Genomic DNA, 25475 nt, shown 5'->3' with positions numbered 1-25475 from the left:
TGTAGGGCTTGTCGAAGCCTCGCCTTCCTCCGCCCGTCCTCACCGTAGACTGGGGACTAGAACACCTGGAGTCACTGAATAGGAACAAAATCACATCTAAAGAAACAACACTGGGGAACATTTTTTGTAAAGTTTACAGTGTAAGGCATGGTGTTAACCTGGTTTTAATGGGCCTGGGATTGATTATCTGTTATCCTTTGTATTTAGGAAGAGACGAGCGTGAGCCAATGGAATACCAGGCCTCACCTGCACAGACAGCACTAACCTCTCATGATAAATCACATACTGCGTGGCTAACATGCAGCAGAACTGATTGATTCTCACTTTGTCTCCCGCCCCCCAGCCCCGTCAAGCTCCCTCTGGAATAAACCCTAATGAGCATTCGGGAGGGACAGCAAGTAGGATGGAGCTCTGACCCACACTGGCTAATTGGCGTGGGGCTAATTGACCTTTCACAAGGATTGTGTCTCTCGGCCTTTGGCAACCAGAACGGGGCCTTTCACTGTCCCTGGGGAGCATGACATCTTTGATTATAATGAAAACCAGTCATGGGAAATGTGTAATAAATTCAAAGCATAAATCACGAAGCATCATCTTTTAAAACTTTTTTTGTTTAAAGAAAATGAAAGATTAAGTTGAAGACACAGTTTTCATTCTCATCCAATTAATATAAATTGGTATTTAGTGTTCATCGAAAAGTATGGATGGGAAGTGGAGTTCAAGAGGAAAAAAATCAGCAGGAACCGTTCCTTTTGGGGTATTCTGAGCATCTCTAAGTCCATGTTGTCTTAACCACGTTATTGCACTGTTAGCAGCGACCATGCAAAACGTTTCCTAACCATTACCTTTAAATACCTTCTACTGGCATTTTGTCCTTCTTGACATAGACAATACATTATTAAAAACTCTGGTGGGCTTACAAAACCATCTGTTTGTTAGAAGTTATTTTCAGAAGAAACAAGTACGAAGCATTCTGAGTTTTCAACAGCACAAAAAAAAGGAAGAAAAATTGTTTTGAAATGTATTTCTTCAAAATTTTCTAAAAGAGAGAGCTCTTTAATGTCAAATTTATTTTTAAAATTAAAATCTGATAACATTGTTGACTATTAAATTAGGAAATCTTTTATCTGATAATTCTTGGCTGGTCATATTGCTTTTCTTGGAAAAAAAAATTGTGTGCTATTAAAAATTCAGATGAAAATCAGAGACTTTTGAAAGCGTTAAAATGAAACGTCAGGACACAACAGGAAGTGTGAGAGCCTTCCAGCCGGAACAGTTTAAGCATTTTGCCTGATGCGACAGTGTAACACTTAGAACCCAAAACGAACGCATGATAGCGAAGGCGCGGAGCTCTTCGGCCTGATTCAGAGAGCGCAGCCATCAGCGCGGTCGGGAGCCTGACGAAGTAGATCGATCCACATGCGGGTGAAGCGAGGGCGGCGGGCGGTTCCGTGCACCACGCCCGCTGGTGTCGTGAGCTCAGCTGCACAGGCCGCGTGCGGACCGGAAGAGCGTTGGGCCGGGACGGAACCTGGGCGGCAGAGCCCAGTCACGGCTTATTTGCGTGAACGGCTGGAACCGTCTGAAACGTGTCCTCACCTCCGACGTGGCTGTCGCAGCCGCTGTGCGTGTCACCGGATCCCAGGTCGCTCCGCAGACCCAGGTGTGCGCGTCACCGGGTCACCAGGTCGCTCCGCAGCCCCAGGGGGAGCGTGTGTTATCGACAGGTCCATGCGGCTGATCCCGTAGATCAGCGTTGAAAAGAGTCGCTGTCCCTTCCTATAGGTGGCTCCGTCTGGTAACAGAGGGAGACGCGCGAAGAGCAGGTGCGGTGCCGGGAGGAAGCGCTGCGGTCGGGGCGCTGCGGTCCCGGGGCAGCGGGGACAGCCCTCGGGGCGGCCACCTGGCCCTCTCCTCGCGACTTCTTCACGCTTTGCCTGATTCCTGGTCCTCTTTAACCCGCACGGGGTCTGACTTTTGTTAAGTTTTTTAAAATGAAACGCACCCAGATTTCCTTTTGCCACCTGCAGATTGTCCCGGGCCCAGTTCCGTCCTCTGATGTTCGACACCCAGGTATCTGCTCTGCTCCTAAGCGGATCCGCTGCAGGTTCAGAACCGCTGCTCACCACGGCCCGTGCCGTGTCCCCCGTCCCCGGGGCCCCTCTGCCCCCGCGTCCCCCACCGTCTGCCCCGCGTCCCTTCTGTCTGCTCCAGCCGCGACCCCATCCTCAGCGCAGCCACCCCGCAGAGCCTGGGGGAGTCAGAGGGCGGTATGGGGGAGGCCTCAGCCAGGTCCCCGTCCTTAAGGCCCGGGTGACTGGAGCCTGTCCTGGACTTCTCTGTGGCTTGTCTTCGGTCAAGAGGAATCGGACGTTACAAGAGCGACGGTAAGACGCCTAAGGAACGCGGTGGGGCCAGGCCCGCGTCTCCGCGCCTCACCCGCGACTCCCTTGTGGGCGGCGACAGCGCCTCCCCCAGGGGACCGTGGGGATACTAAACAACTGATCCAGTCGAAAGACCTTGTGACACCTCCCGAGGATAGTTAGAGCTCAAAAATACTACGCGTTTATTTTACTTTCATCGCTAATGTAATTGTTGCTGCCCTAGCACATGAAAGCTGTTCCTACATCTCATTATTAAGCATTTTAGCAGTTATCTAGTTAGCCCTTCTTTAAGTATGGTGGTTTTTGTTTGTTCTTCTGTTTTTGTTAGAGTAACATTACTTTTACAAGGTCTAAAACCGTAAGAGTATTTCTGAGTATTCGCAGGTTTTTAGAATTTTGCTTATTTTCAGTGTTCCAACTGGATTAGAAGACTCTTGAATATTTGAATCCAAATGACATATCACCAAAGGGACTCCTTTTTGGAAAAAGAAAAACACATACATTTCTTGTATATCAGTCAGCTGGGCGAGAGCTGGTCGTTGGTTGGCAAACAACTTGCGTCAAAATTTTATCGAAACTGTGGGATCTCCAGATCAAAGGTCCAGGGGAGGGAGAACCCCAGATGCCTCCCTCTCCTTCCCCAGTGGAATGACAGCTCCGCCTGACAGCAGAAGACCAAGCCCAGTGCGATGAATGCCTACTTGTTTTGTCCACAGTAAACAACTTACGTCACCGCCTTACGTGTTGAGTTAGTTATTATAGCAAAAAAAAAAAAAAAAAACGAAATGTATTGTTTCCTCTTTGCCAGGCAATACTCTAGTTATTGAAGAAGCAAAGACAAGACATGTTTTTACCCTGAGGAAGTTTAAAGCCACGTTGGAGAGCTCTGCCATCTGCCCGCCACCGTGAGACCTCCCCAAAGCTGAGGAGTTATGTGTATACTGTGAGACTAAATATTATTTGGGGCTTTGGAATGGTTAGACAGCTAAACTGGATCCAGCGTGTTGTCCATGGCATGTGTTAATCCATGTGGCTTTGAACTGAACTAGCGTGATGATTCAGTTGTGCCATCTGGCGAAGGGACTGCTCCCAAGATCGTTTTCTTTGAGAATCAAAGAATTAAACAGTTAATGGTCTCAGAACAATGGATGGAGACTGAGAGAAATATGTTCTGTAAATATCACCATAACTACTGAAATCTGGTTGGGATTTTTCTGTGCCCTTTGCCGTTCTTCTCTGAGCATTAGGAAAATCTGGATTTGGAAGGAAAACTCAGTGTTTGGATTTCTTCCATATTTGTCAATTAGCAGCCCTTGAGAATTTGCGCACATTCTTCATGTGTTTCATGCCATCTGAGCATATAAGGATTTTTTAAAACCGTTTTTAGTTCATAGAAAGCTCGGATGTTAACAGAATGATCATCGCATCTCTATAGCTTCTACTCATTCCACCTTCTTTGCACATTTTCCAATAAGGCTGTGTAAGCGGAGCGGCCACATAGGCTTCTCAGGCTTTATTGGTGTACGAGGTAAGGGACGAAACTCTCAAATTGCGGCCGCGACACTGGCAGCACTGGATTGAGACATCGCAGTGGGTGGGGACCTGCACTCTGCGTAGTTCCTTAGCTCTTCAGAGCACTTTTTAACGTGGGTAATATTATTGCCCATGACAAATGAAGAAACGGAAGCTTAGGGAAGAAAAGTAATTTGCCAGAAATCGCAGAGCTGATCAATCGCACCTCTTTGGCTTTAGAGTCCATGTTCTTTCTTCCACGTCTTCCTGCTCCCCGTGGAGCACTTTGGGTGGGGAGCTTATGACTGTTTCTATTTGCTCATTCATGTATTCTTCCCCGCCCCCAAGTCATTCACCTTTTCAATTCATAGACATATTTTCTATATCTCCTAGGTCCAAAGCTCTGTGTGAGGTGAGGCGTTTACTAAATAAAAACAGAAATACGATCCGTCACCGCTCTCAAGAATTTCTGAATGAAGTTGGAAGACCAGACCCTGCACACACATGCCCCGGACTGGCCACAGCAGGAAGGAGAGTGTGGAGGGAAGGGGTTGATGGCTGGGATGCAGATGACAGAAGGCGTTGCTTTCACCTGGCAGGATCTCAGGAAGCTCTTAAGCCCTGAACCCAGAGAGATTTTATCGGACTGAATTCTTGAGCCCCCTTGAAGAGAACACAATATGGATAAAAACCACGAGGTGTGTTAGGGCTCCAGTTCTCAACTGTTGCTCAGGGAGGATGTTGGAACGCTGGCACCCCCACACGCCTGCCCTTGAGCATGCTCAGATCTCGGCGCCACTTTGTTTGGATGGCTCAGGCCGAAGGCCATGGATGGGTCCCAGATGCCGGCTGAATGCTGACGTGACCGTGAATGAGGGTAGACGGCCTCGGTGCAACTGGAATGGAAACGAGAATGTCGCCTATTACCGCTTCACGAACAGCCACAGAATCTGAGGCACAGGTCGACGAGCATCTCTTTTCCATGCGTCTTCCGATCAGCTGGGCATCTGTGGCTCGGCGCCCGCAGTGGGCGCAGCTGCACGTGGCGCCTCGGGCTCGGGCGCAGGTCTGTGCCACCTGTGCGGTCCTGGAGGGGCAGAGGGCAGCCAGGGCGCTCCTTCGATGGCCTGGGTGGGGTACGATTGCATTTTAAGGTTCTGCTAATAAAACCAAGGTCAGGAGGAGGGGAGACGAGAGTGACCATTTCTGAAGAATCGTCTAGTCTTCCACACATACAGTGAAGGAGAGGTAAAGAAGATAAAAAGCCGAAGACGGTTGATCTAGAAAGAAACGTCTAAGCAGACTTGACGACGGTTGTGAGCTGTCAGATCCATTCAGCAAGTGATACGGAGACGCTTTGGGAAGGTCGTGCAGCAGGTGCCACAGGCTCCTGCACACAGGGCGTTGTGGGGAGTGATGGGAGGTGAGGCAGTGAGTCTGAGGCTGTCATAATGACGGGGCCCTGAAATGGCGAGGTGACAGCTGGGACAGAAAGGAGCCGGAGGTGCGCGGTGCATTTCTGAGTCGGAAATAGTCGCCCTTGGCACCTCCCTGGATGTGACCATAAGGAGGAGTCCCAGGGGGTGATTCTGTTGAAGCTCTTGGAACACAGGTGGATAATCAGTTTTGGGAGGGAGGAGAGGGCTTGGCACCTGGACGACGTGGGGGATGGGTGCTCTGACGGAAATAAAGAGGTCGGGAAGGAGCAGATCGGGGTTGGGGGTGGGAGTTGCCCGACTCGCCACTGGCCGCTGCCGAGTCAGAGCTGTCCTGGGGAGGATGTGGAGCTCTGAGGACAGGTGGCAGGGAGAGCAAGCTTGTCGAAGTGACGGAGGTCCAAGACATGCGTGGAGAAGAGGGCTTGTGCAGGAGGGACTGTCTGTGACCCAACTGCTGCTGGCCAGCCGTGAGGCAGCTGCCAGGGCCAGGACAGACTGCGTCCAGCCAATCCAGGACGAAGTCGCTTCCCGTATTCCCTCTGAGCGACCCCTCCCCTCTGGCCCAGGCCTGCCGGTTTCCCAGGCTAGCACGGGGTCACGTCCCAGTCCCCCATCCATCTTGCTCTGTGCTATATAATCTTTCAGCCCCTGTCACTCTGGAGATGATCTATGTCTTCTCACAGCCCAAGACAAGCCTCCTATGTAACTTCCCTCAATGCACTCTTGCTGTTAAGCTGGAGCCGCCAGCCTTGTTGTCCCTTCTCTCGGGCCTCAGGAAAGTTTCTCTACTGGTGGGAATGGTACTTAGGACCAGAGGCTGTCCCGGGGCCCTGAGTCGAGGAGGCCAACACCAGGCAGTGCCTGTCAGTGATGGACACCACCTCCAAAGTTTGGGAGAGGGGGCACGGAAGCCCTGGGTGGGGCGGGAGGGCTGGAGTCACTAGTTATAAAATTACCATTGCGTTTCGCAGGGAGTTCTTTGAACATTCCGAAAATGAGACAGAATGGAACAGGGAGTTGAAAGATGCTGAGATTCCTGGGTGTGTTGAGGGAGCAAGGTCCTCACTCCGTGGCAGGAGGGTGGCAGATCGATCCGTGACGGTTTCCATCAGTCATACTCTGAAACCAGGGTTTGAGTTAAGGCAGTCTAGTTTTTGTCCTGGCAAATCATCTGACTTCTAACTTTAATTCTACTAAATTTTTAAGTCTCTTGTTCATACACTTCGCTGTATAGATGCAGAACGTTTTTGTAAATGTTCATATTTTTTAACCGTGAAACGGGATGAAACAGGGCATGACCCCTGGGATGGCATCCTTACGTCCTTCACCTGCTTCCTCACTGGGGGCGGGGCGGGGGCAACTTTGCCAGTGACGTCGGGGGTGTGTATGTGGCGTCTACCGTAAACATATCTATTTTAAATTCTGGGGAAAGAAATGCCAACTCTCTGTGCTTTTTCAAAAAGAAACGAATGACGATATTTGAAGCTAATAATTCTAAGGACGTATCACTTCTGAAGTAAATCAGGCTTGAAGGAATACTGCTTTCGCTGTGCTCATGTGTGCATTGCGGTACATTTCTTTGCTGGATTTCAGGTCCCCTTGAATGTTCCTTTAGTTTTTTGGTCGCCGTGTTCCATTTATCCGCACGTTTCGGTCCGTGGCGCAGGTCCGTGTTGCTTGTGCAGTAGGCACCGGTGTAAGTGCCGCGGCCTCGCTGGCAGGGTGGGCGTGCCTAACCCGGGTCGTCGCACAGGTCGCTTTGCTTTGTGTCTCACGACTGCACGCGGAGACCGTATGTAGACAGGTTTCAGAATCTTCTGTGCGCTCCAGAACCGGGCACCACTCAACGGTACGTGGCGTTTCAATGCTCGCACCTCCTCATGTGTGTTTCCTTTGCTCACACACAGAGCTGTGACCTGGATCAGCAAAGCATCGTTCATGTCGTGATGAAGCCTGGGGGCAAAGGCCAAGAAAGGAACACAGCTGGGAACAGCCCACGGGACGCCACGGGGGCCCCAGAGAGGGAGCCCGAAAGCCTGACTCGCGTTGACTTCAGCAGCTCCGTGCTCCCGACCGACTCGGTGGGACTGGCTGTCATTCTGAATGAGGACAGAGAGAAGGACGCCCCGCCTGCTGGAAAGCCAGGTAACCCCAGTGCCGGTTAGTGTCCAGCAAAGCGTTTGTGTAGTAAAGTCTCCGTGGAGAAGGACTTTACTACGTACGTGTTTAGTTCACGATAAGTTTTAGTTCACTAGAGACATCGCTAGAAGGAACGCGCTTGGATATCAGATTTGCGGGGATGTGTTTAATAAGGAAAACGAATTTTATGAGTATAGGGTTTTCGAATGAAGAACGAACATAAGGGATGGAGAAGGTGTTGGGACTATGATGACAGTTTTTTTTGGGGAGCGTTTTTTTGAGATGCTAGGGGTGATGGGGACATGTGGTACTTTGTGCTAGGGTCAAACATACAATTAAGGTACTTACATATCCCTCCCAACCTTCTCTTTCTCTTTTCTTCTATTGCTTCTTAAAATACATTTCGGCTGATTATGTTTCCGATGATGTAGAGACATTTTAAAAAGCAGAAAGAGAACTTTAGAGTTAATGTTAGTCATTTTCAGGTTCTAAGGCAACATACTACAATACCAAGAATATAATTCCTTCCTTCACCCTGTGCTACAGCCCATTTCGAAAACGCCTTTCTTTGGCACCGATGGAGATCCTTTTGTTGCTTTGACAGTATTAATACGTTTCCCCGAGTTGTTTCTTTGCCAATTTAAGTAGTCAAAGGTATAACAGGATTATCTTTGACTGTGCATGACAGAAAACACAAAACAATAACAATGAATCTACAAGGTAGAAGTTTATTTCTCTCCCACATACAATCAGTGTCGCTTTCACAGCGTCAGAGAGTTCTGGAACCAGCACGATGGAGGCCTAGAACAATATGAAATGTTTTCTGCTTAATTCACCAAATAAACTTTAGTACTTTTTTTTTAATTAGATGAAAAAAAAAATATTTCCAGGGACAAGTGAAAAAGTACAAAAATATATTTGTCTTCAAATGGAGGAAGGAGGAAAGCCAGGACTTAAATCCGCGAGCTGCCGACCAGTGGCCTTGATGTGGTTTGGTGAGGAGGAAGGCTATCCTTCGCATGTACTGGGCACCTAGGAGACTGGAAAAAATATGTGGTAAATGCGCAAAAAGGAGATAAATCTAAACCTCCGCACCAAGGTTGTCCAGAAGGAGAAATTAATATAAATATTGGCCGCAGACTGATGGTGCGTCTGCCGCCTCTAGCAGAACAGCGTACCTCAGAGCATCCCGGAAGCCGTTCAGGTGGCATGGCGTCAATGCCCCCAGAGACAGACAGCCTCGCCAAAGGGCACGTGTCATCAAACGTTATAAATCAAACAAGGGAGATTCCTCCTTGAGAGAAGGTGGGCATGCACCGTAAACGGAAAGATTGGTTTCCCCCGAACTTGAGAAAATAAAATGGCATTTTGAAACAGTACACAACAAATATGTTTCATGTTAATTAAAAGCATAATAGAAAAAAATGCAACCTAAAACAGAAAACGTACATAATAGAAAAACGGTGGCTATTAAATAGAACATAATTTTAGCTATTGGAATTTTTGAAAAAAAAAAAAACAAAAAAACCAAAAACCTCAGGGGATGGGTTAAAACAACAAATTAGGTGATTCCGAAGAGAGAATTAGTGAACTGGAAGTTATATACGAGGCAGTGGCTCATAATGGGACACAGGTTGAAATGCAAAAAGTAATTTTAAGAGACTAGGCGTTTGGAATGAGATGGCTGAACGTATATCTGACAGGACAATGAGAACAAAGGAGAGACAATTTTCTAAGAGAATGGCTGAGAACTTTCCAGTATGGATACGTCCTCTGATTCAAGAGTGCATGGCCCCAAGCAAGATCAATAACAAAGCAAGCTTTTGGTCTCAATGAGGATAAATAGAAATAAGCTCACTCCATAAAGGGACTAAAGCACCGAGGAAAAAGAGAAGATCTTAAAATCAAGTAAAGAAAAGAAATTACCTAGAATGAAACTGTGCTTCAGATGGCTCCTGACAGGAAAAACAAGAAAAACGGTAGTGGAGTAATATCTAACTGTGGGAAGCACCTGCTAGCTTAGAGTTCCATACCCAGCATACCTGGCAGAAATATTGCTCAAGAGGGAGGAAAATGAAGATATTTCTCAACAATTGGGAGTATTCGCACTCAATCTTGAAAGAACTATTAACGTATTTATAACAGGGAAGGATGAGTTTGAACCCAAGATGAAGAAATGGGATGTAAGGGATGATGCTCAGCAAATACAAGGGTAAATATGGGTAAATATAAGTGAATATTGATGTAAAAATTAATATTGATTAGTTTGATGGGTATAAAAACAGGAAGCAAAGTAGTAGATAAAATAACATTTAAGAGAAAACAGTGATCAGTTAACATGGAAATATTCTCAAGGTCTCATTAACGATCAGCAAATTAGTATGAAAACAGTATCGGATGATTGTATTCTTACCCGATGGGCCAAAATTTAAAAGCTGACAATACCAAGTGTTGGTTGAGATACAGGACAATGAGTGTTCTTCTCCATGCTGGTGGGAATATCGATCGATTCAGCCACTATAGAGAGCAATTCACAACTTCACAGTAATTAGTGAAATTCAAGATATGCATATTCCGCAACTCAGGGTACATGAGGAAACATCCGTATAGATGATCGTGACAGGACCATCTGAGTCAGTGCAAGAGGAGAAACAGAAGAGCTGTCTTTAAATAGGGGAATGGATAAATAATCAGTGTTTTATTCTCATAGGTGATGATAAGTCTATGATAATTCTATAATAAAGACAAATGACCCCGATCTATCAACATTAATTAATCTCCAAAACACAGTGTTAAGTTAAAAAAAAAAAAAAGGTCATAAATTGCAAAGAAATGTGCAGTAAGATATAATTTATGTGAAATTTTAAAACAAGTCCCAAGTGAAACAATCGTATCTATTGTATCGGGTAGGGTAATCATATAACATTTTGTTGAAACAGAATATATTTGAGAGTTAAAGGGTACCTTAAAATATAACTAAATTATATGTATGCCTTTGAAATATTTGTTTTTCAACTCATGGATTTATTATGTTAGTAGAGCCATAAACTAATCAATATGATTTTCAAAAATAAAAGTTCTCATAATGAAAAATTTATGTTCTTTAGAGCAAAGTCATATCTTTATATTCATTGTTTGAATATTAATATTAGTGGAGTCATTATTCTTTGTACATATTAGTATTTTAATAAATTTCCTAATGTGTCATAAAGTATTTATCTGAAGATTTTAAGATTATAATCTTACGATTTCATTTTATTATAAAATTGCCTCAGCCCTCAGCTTTATAATTAATGATTTTAGAATTATTGACTCCTTAAATTGATTCTCTCTAGATCGTAATACTTTTAGTTAAGAAATATTCTCTCTCTCTAGGGATTGAGATACCAGTAGACTCTGAGAAAATTCTGCTAAATGCCTAATATTCTCTTTATATTTTTAATCGAAATATGTGATTATTTCAACTGAAACAATAGATTACATAAACTCTCATAAACGTGTACAGCATTGTAAATGACAATACCCCCACAGCAAGTGCCTTCAGATGACTGTGTGCTCGGTGACGAGACTTCCCACACAGATCTCAGCTACACCTGACCTCAAGTTTCTGTTTCTTGTTTACCCACTTACTGGGGCCTGTTGGCTGTGTGTATTTCACAGGACGGGGACTGGCCAAGCACCCATTGTTGGTGTACAGGTGGCTGGTAGGGTGCATCCTTGTGTGCTTCTCCCGCCCCCAACCCAGACCAGAAATGAGTTCTCCTGGCTTCCTGCGTGCTGTGCCGAGGGGGACATGTTACTTCTGTCACACCTGGCAAGGACCAGGAAAGGAGAGATGAGTTATCCCTGGTCAGCTCTAGGACTTAACTCTGTGTTCAGCTGAGAAGTGTAAACTACGATGGCGGGTCGCCCCTTCGTCGTCAGCCCTGGAGCAATCACCTCCTGCTCAGGACTCTCGCTTACCGCTTTCTAGTTTGTGCTCCAGTTTCTTCTGCGAATACTTTATCTCATTAAGGACAGAATATTTGTCCAATTCACTCTAGTTTTCCCTGAACTCTCCTAGAATCGACAAAAAAACGCCGGAACTGATATCAAGGGTGCAGGATAGACAGTTAATATACAAGAGCCAGTTTTCTTACGTACCAGCAATGGCCAAGGGGAATTAGAGATTAAAAACACAATAGCATGTGCATTAGCACTCCCCAAATGGAAGACTTAGATATAAACCTAGCAAAATGTTTATAGGATCTGTCTGAGGAAAGCCATACAACTTAAATAAAAGAAATCAAAGAACTAAATAAATAGACATTCCATGTTCATGGGTAAGAAGACTCAATATTATCAAGCTGCCAGCTTCCCAACTTGATCTAAACAATTTCAACTCCAATTAAAATCAAATCCAACTGATATCAGTCTTGTTCCTTGGTGTTTACTCAGATGAGTTCAAAACGTATGTCTACACAGTTCGTGCACACAGATGTTTTCAGCGGCCTTTTTCAGAAATGCCAAAACTTGGAAGCAGACCTACGTGTCCTTCAGTAGGTGAACGGATAAGCGGTGGTACATCCAGACAATAAAATACCATTCGGAGCTAAAAAGATATAATATCAAACCGTGAGAAGACGCGGAGGAAACTTAAGTGTGTGTCACGAAGTGAAAGAAGCCTATGCGAGACGCCTGCATGCCATGTACGTCCAGCTATACGGCATTCTGAGGAAGAGAAAACGACGGAGATGAAAAAAAAAATCACCGGTCGCCAGGGGTTCATCGAGAGGGCAGGGTGAGCAGTCGGAGCCTAAAGGTATTTTTAGGACAAAAATAAAAACCCTATTCTTTATGATACTATAATGGCAGATACATACCATTATACTTTTGCCAAGACCCATAAAATGTACAACCCCAGGAGTGAACCCTAACACACCATAGACTTCGAGTGATAACAGTGTGTCAGTGCAAGCTTTCTGATTGGACCGCTCCATCAGTGAATGACCTGCACTGCTCTGGCGTGGGGTGTTGACAGCGGAACAGGCTGTGTGCGTGTTGGGGAAGGGGGTCCAGGGGAACCCTGCACTTCTCGCTCAGTTTTGCTGTGAATCTAAAACTGCTATAAGAAATAAAGACTATTAAAAACGAAACAAAATTTTTTTTAAGGCTGGAGCTCTGAATACACACTATAGATATATCAAGATTATTAGAGATTATGTTCTCATCAGCAGTTTTGTTTTTTTTTTCCAGTGGTAGAATATAGTTTAAGATGAAAACTAGTCTGAGATTATAAATTAATTAACACCTGCCAAATACAAATCAGTCATGGAGGCCTACTAATGAAATAAAATGAGAAACTTCAGACTTAATTCTCATTTTATCTAAAATGACATCTCGAGTGCTTGAAAACATGTATTATACATGCTAGTGACTTTAAGCCCGAGGCTGTGAATTTCTTGGTGCACTGGACAGATTTAAGAAGCCACTCCTGTGTCAACCTTCCCGGAAATGACAACATTTTGGCAGTCATGTTAGAGTGACTTAAATTTGCTATCACTCAAATTAGTAAAAATACATTGTGATTCTGCCAACAACTTAATTTTTTCTCCAACAAAAATATTTGCCTTTTCAATATTAAGTGAAAAACATAGAAAATGGTACTGCACAGTGGTGGGGATTTTGCTGGCCTGACGCATTTTGGGTGGATCTGTGAGGGAGGGCACAGCGGTCCCCTGTTCCTTTCCAGGAAGTCTAAGTCACTTGCTCCTTCCTCTGTTGTGCTTTGTGTGTGCTGCCATGTAATTACTTGTCATATTTTCGCTTACCGCTCGGAAGGTGTGCTTGTCAATGTCGTGAAAGTCTCATCGCTTCAGACCTCCGATGGGGCTGGATACATTGTCATACTGCTATTAAGTCTTAGTTAACAAATAACATGTAGCCCCTACGACCCCAGCTCTTGTTCGTGACGTATGGCAGGGGGACATGGTTAATAACTGCATGTGGATGATAGCACAGGGCGACGTGCCATGGGGCTTGCAGAGCACGGGCAGCAGTTGCCACCCCAGGAAGTCAAAGCCTGGTCGAGGGGCAGTTTGAGATAACCGGGCACTCTACGCAGCGAGTGCATGTGTCAAATAAACAGTTGCCTCGTTTGCTGTTATAGCCCATCTCCTGAGCCGTTCTTTTTATAATTATTATTGTGGTAAAAAGAAACACAAAACATAACATAACGTGAACCATCCTGACCATTCTAAGTGGGCGGTTCAGTGACATTACGCATTCCTATTGTGGTCCAGCCAGTCTCGAGCACTGTTCTGTATCGTGACACAGAAACTCTGTCCCCCGCTGAACGGCTCCTCATTGTCCTTCACCAGCCCCTAAGAGTCCCCGTTCCGCGTTCTGCCCCCTGAATGTCACCGCTGCAGGCACCTCGTGTGAGTAGAATCGCGCCGTACTGGTCTTCATGTGGCCGACTTATTTCTTTTCCGCAGTGTCTTTAAGACCCATCCATGTCGTAACGTATGTCGGAGCTTGGGAGAACTTCTTACGTGTGACGCGCTGGCAGCAGATCACACGAAGGTGAATAAGAAGATCGAGACCCTCCGGCAGCTCACAGTTTAGAAGGTGTATGTGTGTGCGAATTGACAGGGAGCAAGTTCTGGAAAAGAGGAAACTCAAAGTAACGTGGGGATTTGGAGGAGGGCGAGGCCGAGGCGGGCACTCTCGGTGGGCTTCCGAAGACGACAAGCTTTTGCCCGAGGCTGGGGGGAGCTTCGGAGGAGGTGGGAAGAGGCCGGTCACACTCTGAGAGGGGACAAGCTTGTAGCTCGCAGGTCGTGACGGCCGCGCTGGACCCTGTTGTAGAAGGCTCCAAAGGTCAGAGCCTTCAGTGACCACGATAACTTCAAGTCACATCATCCTTTCTCTTCTGACATTAAGACAGCATCTCCACATCTGGCATTTTCTTTCTTAAATACTTGGAAAAAGAGAAGAGATATGCAGTCAAGCAGAGCTGAAGAACTTCCAGTGATTTCTTCTCCAGGTGCTGGAGGATCCAGAGAGCAAACCGCAGATGCTGCCTGAGCGAGCGGTCCGGTGTGTGGGTGACTGTGCTGGCGACGGAGCGGTGAGCTGACTGCCGGAATGGGCGTTAGGGGGCGCGGGGGACAGACTGAGGCTGGCCTCGCACCCCCATGCTTTATTCAGCTCTCTTTTGCACGCATGAGTCTGTTCGAAGAGCTTTGTTTTTTTGTGTTGTTGTGATTTGTTTGTTTTAAAACACGAGAGTCAAAATACGAGCTCTGGGGGAGAGTGGTGGGAAGTGACAGTGTGCTTGTCAAGTGAAGGGTGGCCCTGGCCGGGCCCCTGCAGAGTCAGGTCGCGCTTAGACGAGGAGGCAGTGTGGCCCCCAGACCAATGAGGCCCATCGCACCCGTGCCTTCTTTACGCAAGGCTCCCCCAGCTCAGCTCGCAGTGATGGGCACCCCGCTCCTGCAGGCCTAGCTGCCCGCAGAAGCAAAGCATTCACATCGTTTTCTCTCTGGGCCCCCGAGGGCTTTAGGAAGATGCTGGACCTGTGCCAGGACGGTCAGATTTGCACTTGACAGGAGAGTGGGAGCCGAGGCGGGGTGCTCACAGCTGGCGGGGTCCGCCTCAGGAGCCGTGGGAGCAGAGCGTGTCAGCAGTGCATGTGGGCTGCTGGGTGCCGTTTTCCTCGATTTGGTATAAGGAAGATAAAGAAAAAAATTACAGTTCTTTTAGTAGAAATGGACTGCCTGTAATAAACTCTTAAAACTTTCTACATTCGTTCCGAATAAATAAAGACCGATGGAAATTTTGTGAAACTTTTATTGGAGGTATTATTTTGCATGAACTGTAGCGTCCAAGAAATGTACACGCGATTCAGGAGTCTTTGTTCTGCCTATGTGGTGAAACTAGGAATTAGCAAAATGTCCACTTTGTAAAAGAAATTGAAATCCTCGTGATAAGTAAAGAAACTATCGGGACCTTCTTTTTAAAATTACTTCCTAGGTAATTTCGTGGAATTGGGCACAGCCTTCTGTACCTTCCGAATCTATTGAACTGTAATTAATTTTCCAAATGGGACCTCTGAAGCTCTGTAAAATCTTAGGAATTCTTCCTCAATCCCCAAAGTTTAAAATAAATTGACCGCCTTTGGAGCTAGAAGTGTGTGATTGCACTCTGATTCTTTGAAAGTTCTTTTCCGTGCATGATAATTAAGCTAATCAGAATGTTCAGTCAGTCCGTGGGCTTGTAATTGGCTTGTTGTAAGGAGGGAACCAAATGGCCCCTCATTTGTCTGGTGCATTAGATGAAAATCCTGTGAGCCAGGAGTAATATTTTATTTCTCAAATATTTATTGCAGTACCTGGTATGCGGTTGGTACTTAATAAATGCTTGTTGTTGCTGGAAAACGCTATAGGAAAAGGTGACAGGTGTTTATCTCTAGACATCGGGCCAATGCTTGGTACCCCGGCGTGCGGTGTGTCTGTGACATAGGTTCTAAGCTTAGCGGGGATGAGCGTGGGCTCAGGAGCCAGGCCGATGAGCCACATCCTCCTGGCTTTGCTTCCTACCAGCCCTAGAACTCTGGATGATCTGCTTTTGCTGCTCAAGGGTGGTCTGTGGACCAGCCGCATCAGCATCATTTGAAAGTTTATCAGAAATGCAGACAACCCCGTCCCTTCTCGAACCTGCTGAATCAGAAAGTGCATTTTAACAAGGTCCTCAGTCAAATTGTGCCCATTAAAGTTTGAGAGGCACTGATTATCTTAATGTGCTCAGTCGCCATGCTTATAAGGCAGAGATAACGAAGTTACCATCCTCACAGAGCTGATGCCAGCTACTTCGTGACCAGAGCTGAGAAGGCTGCTCTGTGAGCCGTATCTGTTACCCTTTCTCTTCCTGGTCTGATGCTGGGCCAAGGCTCTGAAATGTAAGCGCGCAGACGCAGGGCTACCTGCCTCATTTCAGGAAAAAGCGGGAGCGAGGGCTCACTCCGTATTCCAGAGACTTCCTGCTCTCAACTCCACCTTCTGCACACTCTGGTTTTGGAACTGGGCTTTATTTTTCACTTATTTGTGCATTTATTTGTGTATTTGTAAGTTTCGGTCACTTCCAGCACATTCTTGGTCCCGTGCTAGGACAGCGGGTGTTCCGAGCTAATGGAGAATGACATCAGGAAGAAAACCCCTATATGCTGTTTTCTTAGAAGTTTACATTTTCATAGCCTTTCAGCCCTAAATCTTGTATGTGCCCCGCCCCCCCATATTATATTAGGCAATGTATTTCTCCTTTTAAAGTATTCTATCAGAAATTAGGGTTAACCTTTGGGTTTTTATGATCTACGGTCATTGGGAATCATTTGGACAGAAAGGAAGTTTTAATAAGGCCAAAAAATAAAGTTGTTTTAATTTTTTTTTTCTTTCCTACGAGGACTTTCTCAAAAGACCCTTTGGCCCCATCCAGTATTTTGAAAGAGCAGATTAGGTGGGGACAGATTACGAATGTGGACCGCAGGGGACCTTACCAACTGGCTGTGCCAGCGGGTGATGGATGGGAGCGGTTTGGGAAGGGATGAGTGTTGAGCTTAAAGACGCAGACTGAGCCCATGTCTCAGTGAGTGAGACGCCAGGGCGCGTGGATGCAGATCAGCGTCGTCGTGTGAAGCAGCGCACTGGGAAGTGAGCCATGCTGCCCGTGTCTCTTGTTGGATGTTTACGCGAATCTCATACGCGGATCTCTGCACGGGTCTCGCAGTAGCAAGGGAAAGGCATGTCCACATCTTCGTGACGCTCCGCCTTTCAAAGACAAGACGCTTTTCACCAACCTACTTACCAACAACGAAGGCAAATGTTTTCATCTAAAGCGACGGCTTGGGCACATCTGATTCGCCAGTCTGCATAGATTGCTGCTTTTTGCCGTGCAGTTTCTTGACTGTCACAAAGAATGAAAGATACAGCTTCAAGAAAGATACAGCTTCTGCCTGAGCAGTTTACAAAAGCTGTTTGTTGTGTGGACTTCCTATGCCAGTATAATAAGTCTTTTGACGCTAAAGAGCCAGCCAGAACTCTTTGATTTCTAGCTGGTGGCTATGAAGTCACCTCTCTTTAACAAGTCTTTGAATCATTTGATAATATTCTTCGACTACATTAACTTTTTTATAGTGAAATCACTGGCATTTTGGTCTCACGTTTAAAAACTAAATATAATCTTGGGGAAAGAGACCAAGAGTCCTAGGAACTAGAAATTTCCACAGGTAGTGAGGCCGCACACTTCAAAGCGACCACCTAGGATTTCCCTTCGTAAAAATGAGAAAGGTGACACCTATTACTAAGCGTCCTGCTTTACCCATGCTGCCCTTGCAGCTGCCACATTTAGGGTGCATCCGTTTGTTCTGGTAAAGTAGAGCCATAGCTTTAATTCCTTGGCTCAGTCCATTCTCCTCTGTCAATAAGTAACACTACATCGCAACAAAATACAGCCCATTTTCAGCGATAGGAGATGCCCGTCATTTAGGGCTATCGCGTGACTGGTCATTTCTGCCACTTGCTACTGAGTACGAGGAAACGTGTTGTTATGACCTTTTGATACCGCCACCCATCTTTCATTAACACAGCAATCCAGTATTTTCCAGACCTGTTATTTTTCCAGCTTTTTTTAAAATTGCTATTTCCATAGTTATCCTTTTCTTTTGAACTCCATGGTAAATAATTTTTTTTCTTGTTTGTGTGAAGGAAGAAACAAGTTTGCTCTTTTAACATAATGGGCTTTTGGTATAGAGGAGGGCCATGAACAGCAGGGTGGCTCACCCGGGTCATACAAGTCCCACTGGGAAGAGAGTCTCGTGAGGCAGGCTTCCATCTTGCTCTGCCTGTCCGCAGTACCTAACACAGTGCGTTACCTAACAGTACCTGCTGAATAATATGTGTTAAATGAATGAAAACAACAATTATTCATTTCTCCTTTGACGGCCTTTTTGAGACTAGGAAATCTAATTTATTTAGATCCAAGATTCTAAGTTGTTGGAAAAATTTAGATTTCTGAAGCAGAGTTTAGTTCTTTTGTCAGAGACAGATTTCTTAATCATTACAATCACCACCACCAGGCATTCTGACTTCAAAATTCTATATTCAAACAGTTAAATCTTATTTCCAAATCCTCCACCTCCCAAATATACACACAAGAATTATGTCACACCTTCTGCAACACGATGTGGCAACAACACGATTTAGTGCCTTCATCTTTGAATCACAATATCCTATACATTGCTTATTTTTCCCATATATTAAAATTCAATTTATGACTGTTCTGAAAAAATCAAAGAACAAGTTTCTTCCCTCCTTTGTACACACTTGCTTCTTAATTATACTCCTTTTCATGTGTTATAGATTTTTCTCCTACTTCAAACTGAGAGAGAATTATTTTAGGACTTGACAGTCCCACAAGAGGAAATGCAACTTTTGCCTTTTGACTTGATAATTTTACTTCTCTGAGTGTATTATAAAATCATATATGAAGGATGTATACAAGGAATTATCCCTAAAGATGTTCAACACAGCATTATTTATATTGGCAGAAAATTGAAAGCAATCAAGAGGTCCAACAACAGGGACTGAATAAATAAATGTTTGGCAACTCGATAAAATCAGGTACTGTATAACCATTGAAGATGATGTTGTAGAATAATATTTAATGGCATAGAAAGATGCTATTAAGTAGATTCCAGAATACTGAGTAGCGTATGATCCTATTCCATAAAAAAAACAGGTAACCAAATAAATACATCTATGTGTACATATGTATGTAGAAAACATAAAAATATCAGATACAAGAGTTGATGCTAGTTCTTTCTTGTGATAGAATTATGAGTTGTTTATTATTTTGTATTTTATTATAACTTTTTACTGTGACTTTATATTATTTTTTAAGATAAGAAAAAATAACAATTATTAAAAATAAAAACTGTTCAACTCTAAAGATATCTGATGCACTGGAGACCAACGTCCTGGAAATATGGCTACCTGGACACTATTACTTACATTTCTGTCCAGTGGCCCCTGGAGTGACTCATTCTCTGAGAGCCGTTTAAAAAACTCGGGGCTCACCTTTGAACCTCAGATTAAATGGGTCTTGCTGAGGCCTGGGCATCTGTAGTTTGATGATTTCACAGACAATTCTGCTGAGTGGCCAGTTTTAAGGCCTCATGTGCTTGTCTTTTCGTCCCATGCTGTCAACCTCCCATGAATCTCTTTTCAAGTGGAATATCTAGATCATTCTTCCAAGCCTATAAATTAAGAACAATTTCATGGCCACCCAGATTTTTGTCTCTTAATATTATTTCCCACTAAAAGGAACCATGAATCCTTGGGGGATGACAGATTCTAGGCCTGGGACAGAAAATATGCAAGATGGACCTTGGACATCTTGTAACGGATCTTGTTTGATAGCTTGTGAAGGTTATTAAAGACTAATGGCTGTTCTTGAAGGACACACGTCCTAACAAAGATTCATTGTCCAAAGATGGGATAACACAAGATAAAAAGAAAATTTCAAATACAATTTATAAACTTTAGTTTGCCAAAAAAAAAAAAAAATCAAATGCATTTGAAAACATTGGAAATAACTCTTGCATTGAAACCTTACTCAGAAAATTGGTAATTAAAAGAAAAACAATAAGCATTTATCCAGCTTTTCCTGTATAAATTCTATTTCAAGGTAATCAAATAACTCTAATAGTTGAAGCAAGTTTTTCTGTACAGAGTAATTCCAGATAATATTTGGGGAAGGAATTCCAACATCAGAATATTCACTATTTTGAAAGTCCTAATTTATGTGGCAACAGTTATACATAGACGAAAGTGGGTGGGTATGTATACCTGTGTGAATGGGACTCTCTTGTCTAGGCACCAGACCCGTTTTCCAGGCTTTCTAGCATTGGCTTTGTGTGGAAAGTCGATTAGTATCCTTTAATAGTGCACTGTCATACCTGATGAAGTGACGATTACTCTCAAATATCACTCTCCATGTATATCCTTTGTTACACAATCAATTTGTTGAATTATATTCTGGTAAAACGAGAACAAATTCTTTTGGAACTTATGCAAATAAGTATGTTGCCATGAAAATAAAGTAGGGAGACTTAGTAAAAGTATATGTTTCTTAATTCTGAAATCCAGTGGAAATGTGATACTATTTACCGATGTTTCTGTTCAATGAACGCCATCTTAGTCTACTAAATTGAAGGTGAGATACTTGAAGAAGAAATAAAAAGGCCTTCATATATTCATAAAAATAGAACATTAATAGCAGTTCCAGTGAATTAAATTTCCCTCGTCAGTTTAGTGGTTCTCATGTAATTAATTCTTGTTCTCTTGAATCTGGTTGGTGGTCTGCTTTCATGAGGGACATCTATGTCCAGACTCAATGAGTCCTGGAAATCCTGAAATCCTGCTTTATTCCACTGGTACAGTCCAAAAGATGTCCACTGATGTCAGCCCGAAAGCCTGTTCTTTAAGTGTCAGTTGTCCAGAGCACCTGGCACCATCCTTTTGCCAGGACGCAAGACTGCCCTGTGATGAAGACTTACACTCAGCCCTGTGGTTGACAGAGAGCTTTCAGGCAAACCTCAGCCGGAAGCAGAAACACGTCTGATAAAGTAAAAGGTCGTGTTGACGGTTACAGTGACCGATAACGGGGGAGTGGGAACAGTGAAACTCTCCTTCGTGACAAGGGACATAACCATTTCAAAGGGTTTGATCAGTGTTTGTCCTGAGGGTAAGAACATATATGACCAGTGAGGGCTTTGACCACTCTACATGGCCCGTAAATGGTTCAATTTATGAAGCATAAATAGGACTAATATTTTATCTGTACAACACAAGTCCAGAGAAGGCTGCGAGGCTCTCCTGAATTGACAGCCCTGCTCCCTCGCTTGTCCAGTAATGCTGAAGATAAGAAATATGAAACACACCAAGCAAACCCAATGGTTTCTAGCACCTCTCTCCAGGGACGTGCTGGGACATTCAAAGACGTTTTTAAGTGAAATGTGAATCCCGAAATTATTCTCTTAAATTTTTATTGAAATTAAATTTTAGATCTGATTTTCGGAAGGCAGGATCAAAAGAATTGCCAGAGGAGATTTGATCATGTGGTTATAGTTAAGTCCCAGGTGCCTTAGAAACCACACATGGTTATTTATTTAATCAGTGACAATAAAATACTTTAAAATAAAGGTAGCTAAGGTAACATGATTAAAAGAAACCTTAGTGAATTCACAGATGAGGAAACTTTGCCTTCTTAAATGATCTATCAAAGAATAGGTAAAATCAACACAAAGCAGAGATTATTCTGGTGGGATACAGAATCTCTGCTGCCTGGGCAGATTACACAGATGGGAAACAAAATATTTTAATATGCCTCACTAAGTGTCCCAAGATGTATTTATCAACTCAACAGAGAAAATGTGTCGTTCTAATTTTGCCTTAATGTAATATTTGACGACGTAGGTTTTATTGAGCTGCTTTTTATCCTCTTAAATTAGTCCATCAAAACTAGGTAAACTCTGCACTAGTTGGAACACATTTTATACATTCTTTTCAGATGTATTGTAAACAAAGGCGAGTAAAATTCACTTTCCCCGAACTTTCTACAGCATGCTAAGTTTTCTCAAGTTTGTCTTTTCCCCGTGTCCTTTCATATTCTGGGACAAAGTGCCACTTTGTTTTAGGGAAAAACTACTCTCTTCTTCCTTTAAAAAGAGAAACTCATCCCATTGCCCTGGGTAAACAACCGTATTTTTCTGTAACTATTACTTCTAGCGTAGTCTCACCCACCAAATGAATCATAACTTTAAATGAAAATAACAACGTCTATTCTACAGAGAAAAGTGGGAGGTAGGTAAATGAGAACTGTCTGTTATACACAATAATTTTAGCAGTCCACCCAGCTCATAAATACACATTGCATAATTTTCTACAGACACAATTTTTTGAAGTAATAAAAATAAAATACTTCCATTATTGTAAACCAAAAATAGAGCTATTCTATAGCATGTAGACCTAGAGAACCACAAGTATATAAACTTAAAATTATGATTATTTCTCATTGCCTTTGTATTCAACCTTAATAGAAACTATTCAACTATCGGAAGATTATTCATTAAAAACCCAACTTAATATGAATCCAGATTTTCAAAGTTATATAAAAATCTGAGAACTTATATTTTCACTGGCATACTACAGAATATAATTACTACAAGTTTTGCCAGAATTCTGATTGAATCTAGTCAAATACAAATGTACAAATGTATATTTTTTATAAACTTAAATGTCATTTAAGTGTAAATGTTAGATTATTTAATCAATAAACAGATATGAGAAGTGTAAGATACTCAGATTAACTACTCTGTTGATGAGAAATCTAACCCAAGCCTTTTATAAAATATAAAATAAAAATCTTGTCCCATATTTAACACTGACATATCAGACGAAAGATATATAGCTCTTTTTCTTTCTTAAATCCAAATTATTAAAATAATCCAGTGTCCAAAGATTTACCTTAATTGTGTAAACATGAATTCTTCAACTATTTCTTAGCTAGTACTTTCTGTATGAAAGATTTTTTTTTTTTTCCTGAAATGTCTAGAACATTTAAAGTATTTAAAGTGTAGTGTCATTATTGGGAATATTCCACTTATAAAAGTGTTTATTTCGATAAACCAGAACAGAGTTTTAATTTGAGAGAGAGAATTTAATTTATTAGTAAACTCGGTCATAGGAAAACATTTCACATATGAGAAGCAGAAGCTTTTCTGAAGTACAGATATGGAGACGCACAGCCAGAGAGGATTTATAGCCTCGATCCTACAACTTCAGCCGCAGGTCAAAAGTAAACATAGAAGCACAAAAACTTACTAGTCCAGATTTCAAAGAGCTGTTTTTCTTCCCAGGAAGCAAAACATTCTTAATTGATTTGAGGTCACGCATAGATGAATAAGCAAAATGACTTGAACGTTTCTCATCTCCTACTCAACAGAGAACAGAGTTATTCCATGTTATTTCACCAGTCCGTACGTAAAACCAATTTCTCAATCACTGTGACCATCAGAGCAGTGTGGAATCCACAGACGGAAATCAACACGAAACCAGCAGAGAGGAAAGGGAAAACCTAGAGGAAGGGGATTGGAAGAGGTAAAATTCTGTTTGGCCAGGATTTACTTTAGGGACCAAGAAAAGATGTACCTTGGCCCTGTGGCCCATGAGGTGTGCTTCTCTGGTAATGCAGTTTTCTTGGCTCCTCCAAAATAATGAAAGTCTGGCTTTTGAAAAGGTAAAAATCACGACTGTCATGCAAATATAAAATGAAGAGATATCAAAAGTTTTATTCAGCCAGTTATTTAATAGGGAAATGGGGAGCTCTACATTGGTTCAAAGAACTTTAGAGAGGTTAATTGATAGATGATGATAGAAATAGATGATAGATGATAATTAGATGATGATGATGACGATGATAGATGATATAGATAGATGATATATAGATATAGATAGATGTAGATATAGATAAATGATAGATATAGATAGATAGATGATAGAGATAGATAGATGATAGATGGATTGATAGACGATAGATATAAATAGTTCCATTGATCAATAGATGACAGGTACAATTTAATAAAGAGAAGTTAGGATAAGATTGTTAGGCTAGATACAAAATTTGTTAAATTCTCACAGGTCAATAAACCATAACAGTCGGGGCCATTTGCTCCACTGGACAGAAATTCTCTACATCTCTACCGGAGATACGGTTGACCCCTGTCCCTAGAAAGTTGTAAGGTGGCCCCAGTAAGAGATCGCCATAGCACTGAAGAAACGATCATAATCTTTTAGGCCTAATTCCAAGTTTCAGATACTTTCCTGACTATTGCAACAATGAAGATGAATTAGTCTTATTTAATGTGTGAACTGTTACAGGAAATACTGTTTTTTCTCCTACCAGCCATTACTCTAAATTTATTATAGAGATACAATTTTTTTTATTCTCAAAGAATAACAAAAAATTTTCCTAACACTTAATAGTTTATGAAACTTTTACACTTATCTTACTTGATTTTTTTTATGAACATAGTTATTATTTTTTCTTTTACATAGTAACTGAGTAAAGACTAAATTTCTCATTCAAGATCCCACAGCTAAAAGGTGTTGTGGTTAAAACTTGAACCAAGGTCTTTTGGTTCAAAATGCCCTTCTCTTGGAATTAGATGAAAATGTTCACAGCTAATTGCTCAGATTTGGCCTGGTTTGAAAAATCAACGTAAATCCTCTACACTCTGAGGCAGGAACAGCCACGTTATTCTAAAGCCTTCAACAGATATCTCCATTTTTGTAAAGTATCTGAGTAATAGTGTCCCAAATTAAGGGATGTCCATTTTCCATAGCTTTACATTTGCCGTGAAAAAAAAAAAGAAGTCCCAGCTGACAGGAAATACATAACAGCCATAAAAAACAAAAACAAACAAACAAAAAAACACTTGTAATAAATACGTTTAGAATTAGTGAGAAACTTTATGATTTGAATTTGGCGAGAGTTATACAATCCTTTTATTTTTTTTTTCAAACACAGTTTTGTGAACTGGGCTTCTAGACTACTTTAGACATGTTTCTAAAGCTTCCCTCTCCCCGTCAAGTCAGTTGCAGGTCATGAGAGAAAATGCTGTGCATCTCCAGCTGCGAACGTTCATACAGAATGCTGAACGTCCCCCGCCCTGGGCGGTACCTGGCTTCTTGGTCATCACTCTCTTGATCAGTGAGCCATTCCAAACAGCTTCTCAAACCTAAAGAACATTCAGCTGAACCGGACAGAACTAGAGTGCCAGATCCAGCAACGTACATGTTGTTGGTCACGGGCCGCTGTATCAGGCCAGGTCAGAACATCGAATGCCCAATGTGTACCAGGCAAATATTTCTAACGAGCAGCCATTTCTCCTCAGCGTTGCTTT

General features: G+C 43.0%; 1 protein-coding gene across 4 annotated transcripts in view; it reads left to right on the top strand.

Moving 5' to 3' along the window:
• The window catches only part of PRKN (parkin RBR E3 ubiquitin protein ligase), a 1016620-nt gene that overhangs the window by 312852 nt on the left and 678293 nt on the right, over positions 1-25475 (top strand). For all 4 annotated transcript variants that reach the window (XM_039881217.1, XM_039881221.1, XM_039881234.1 and 1 more), the window contains one exon: positions 7243-7480. In XM_039881217.1, coding sequence (XP_039737151.1) covers positions 7243-7480 — 238 coding nt within the window. The remainder of the gene's footprint in view (positions 1-7242; positions 7481-25475) is intronic.

The sequence above is a fragment of the Pteropus medius genome, unplaced genomic scaffold, assembly GCF_902729225.1.
Source record: "Pteropus medius unplaced genomic scaffold, Ma_sr-lr_union100, whole genome shotgun sequence".
NCBI lineage: Eukaryota > Metazoa > Chordata > Mammalia > Chiroptera > Pteropodidae > Pteropus > Pteropus medius.
Note: the sequence above shows the minus strand (reverse complement) of the source record. Positions and strands in the feature narration are given on the sequence as shown.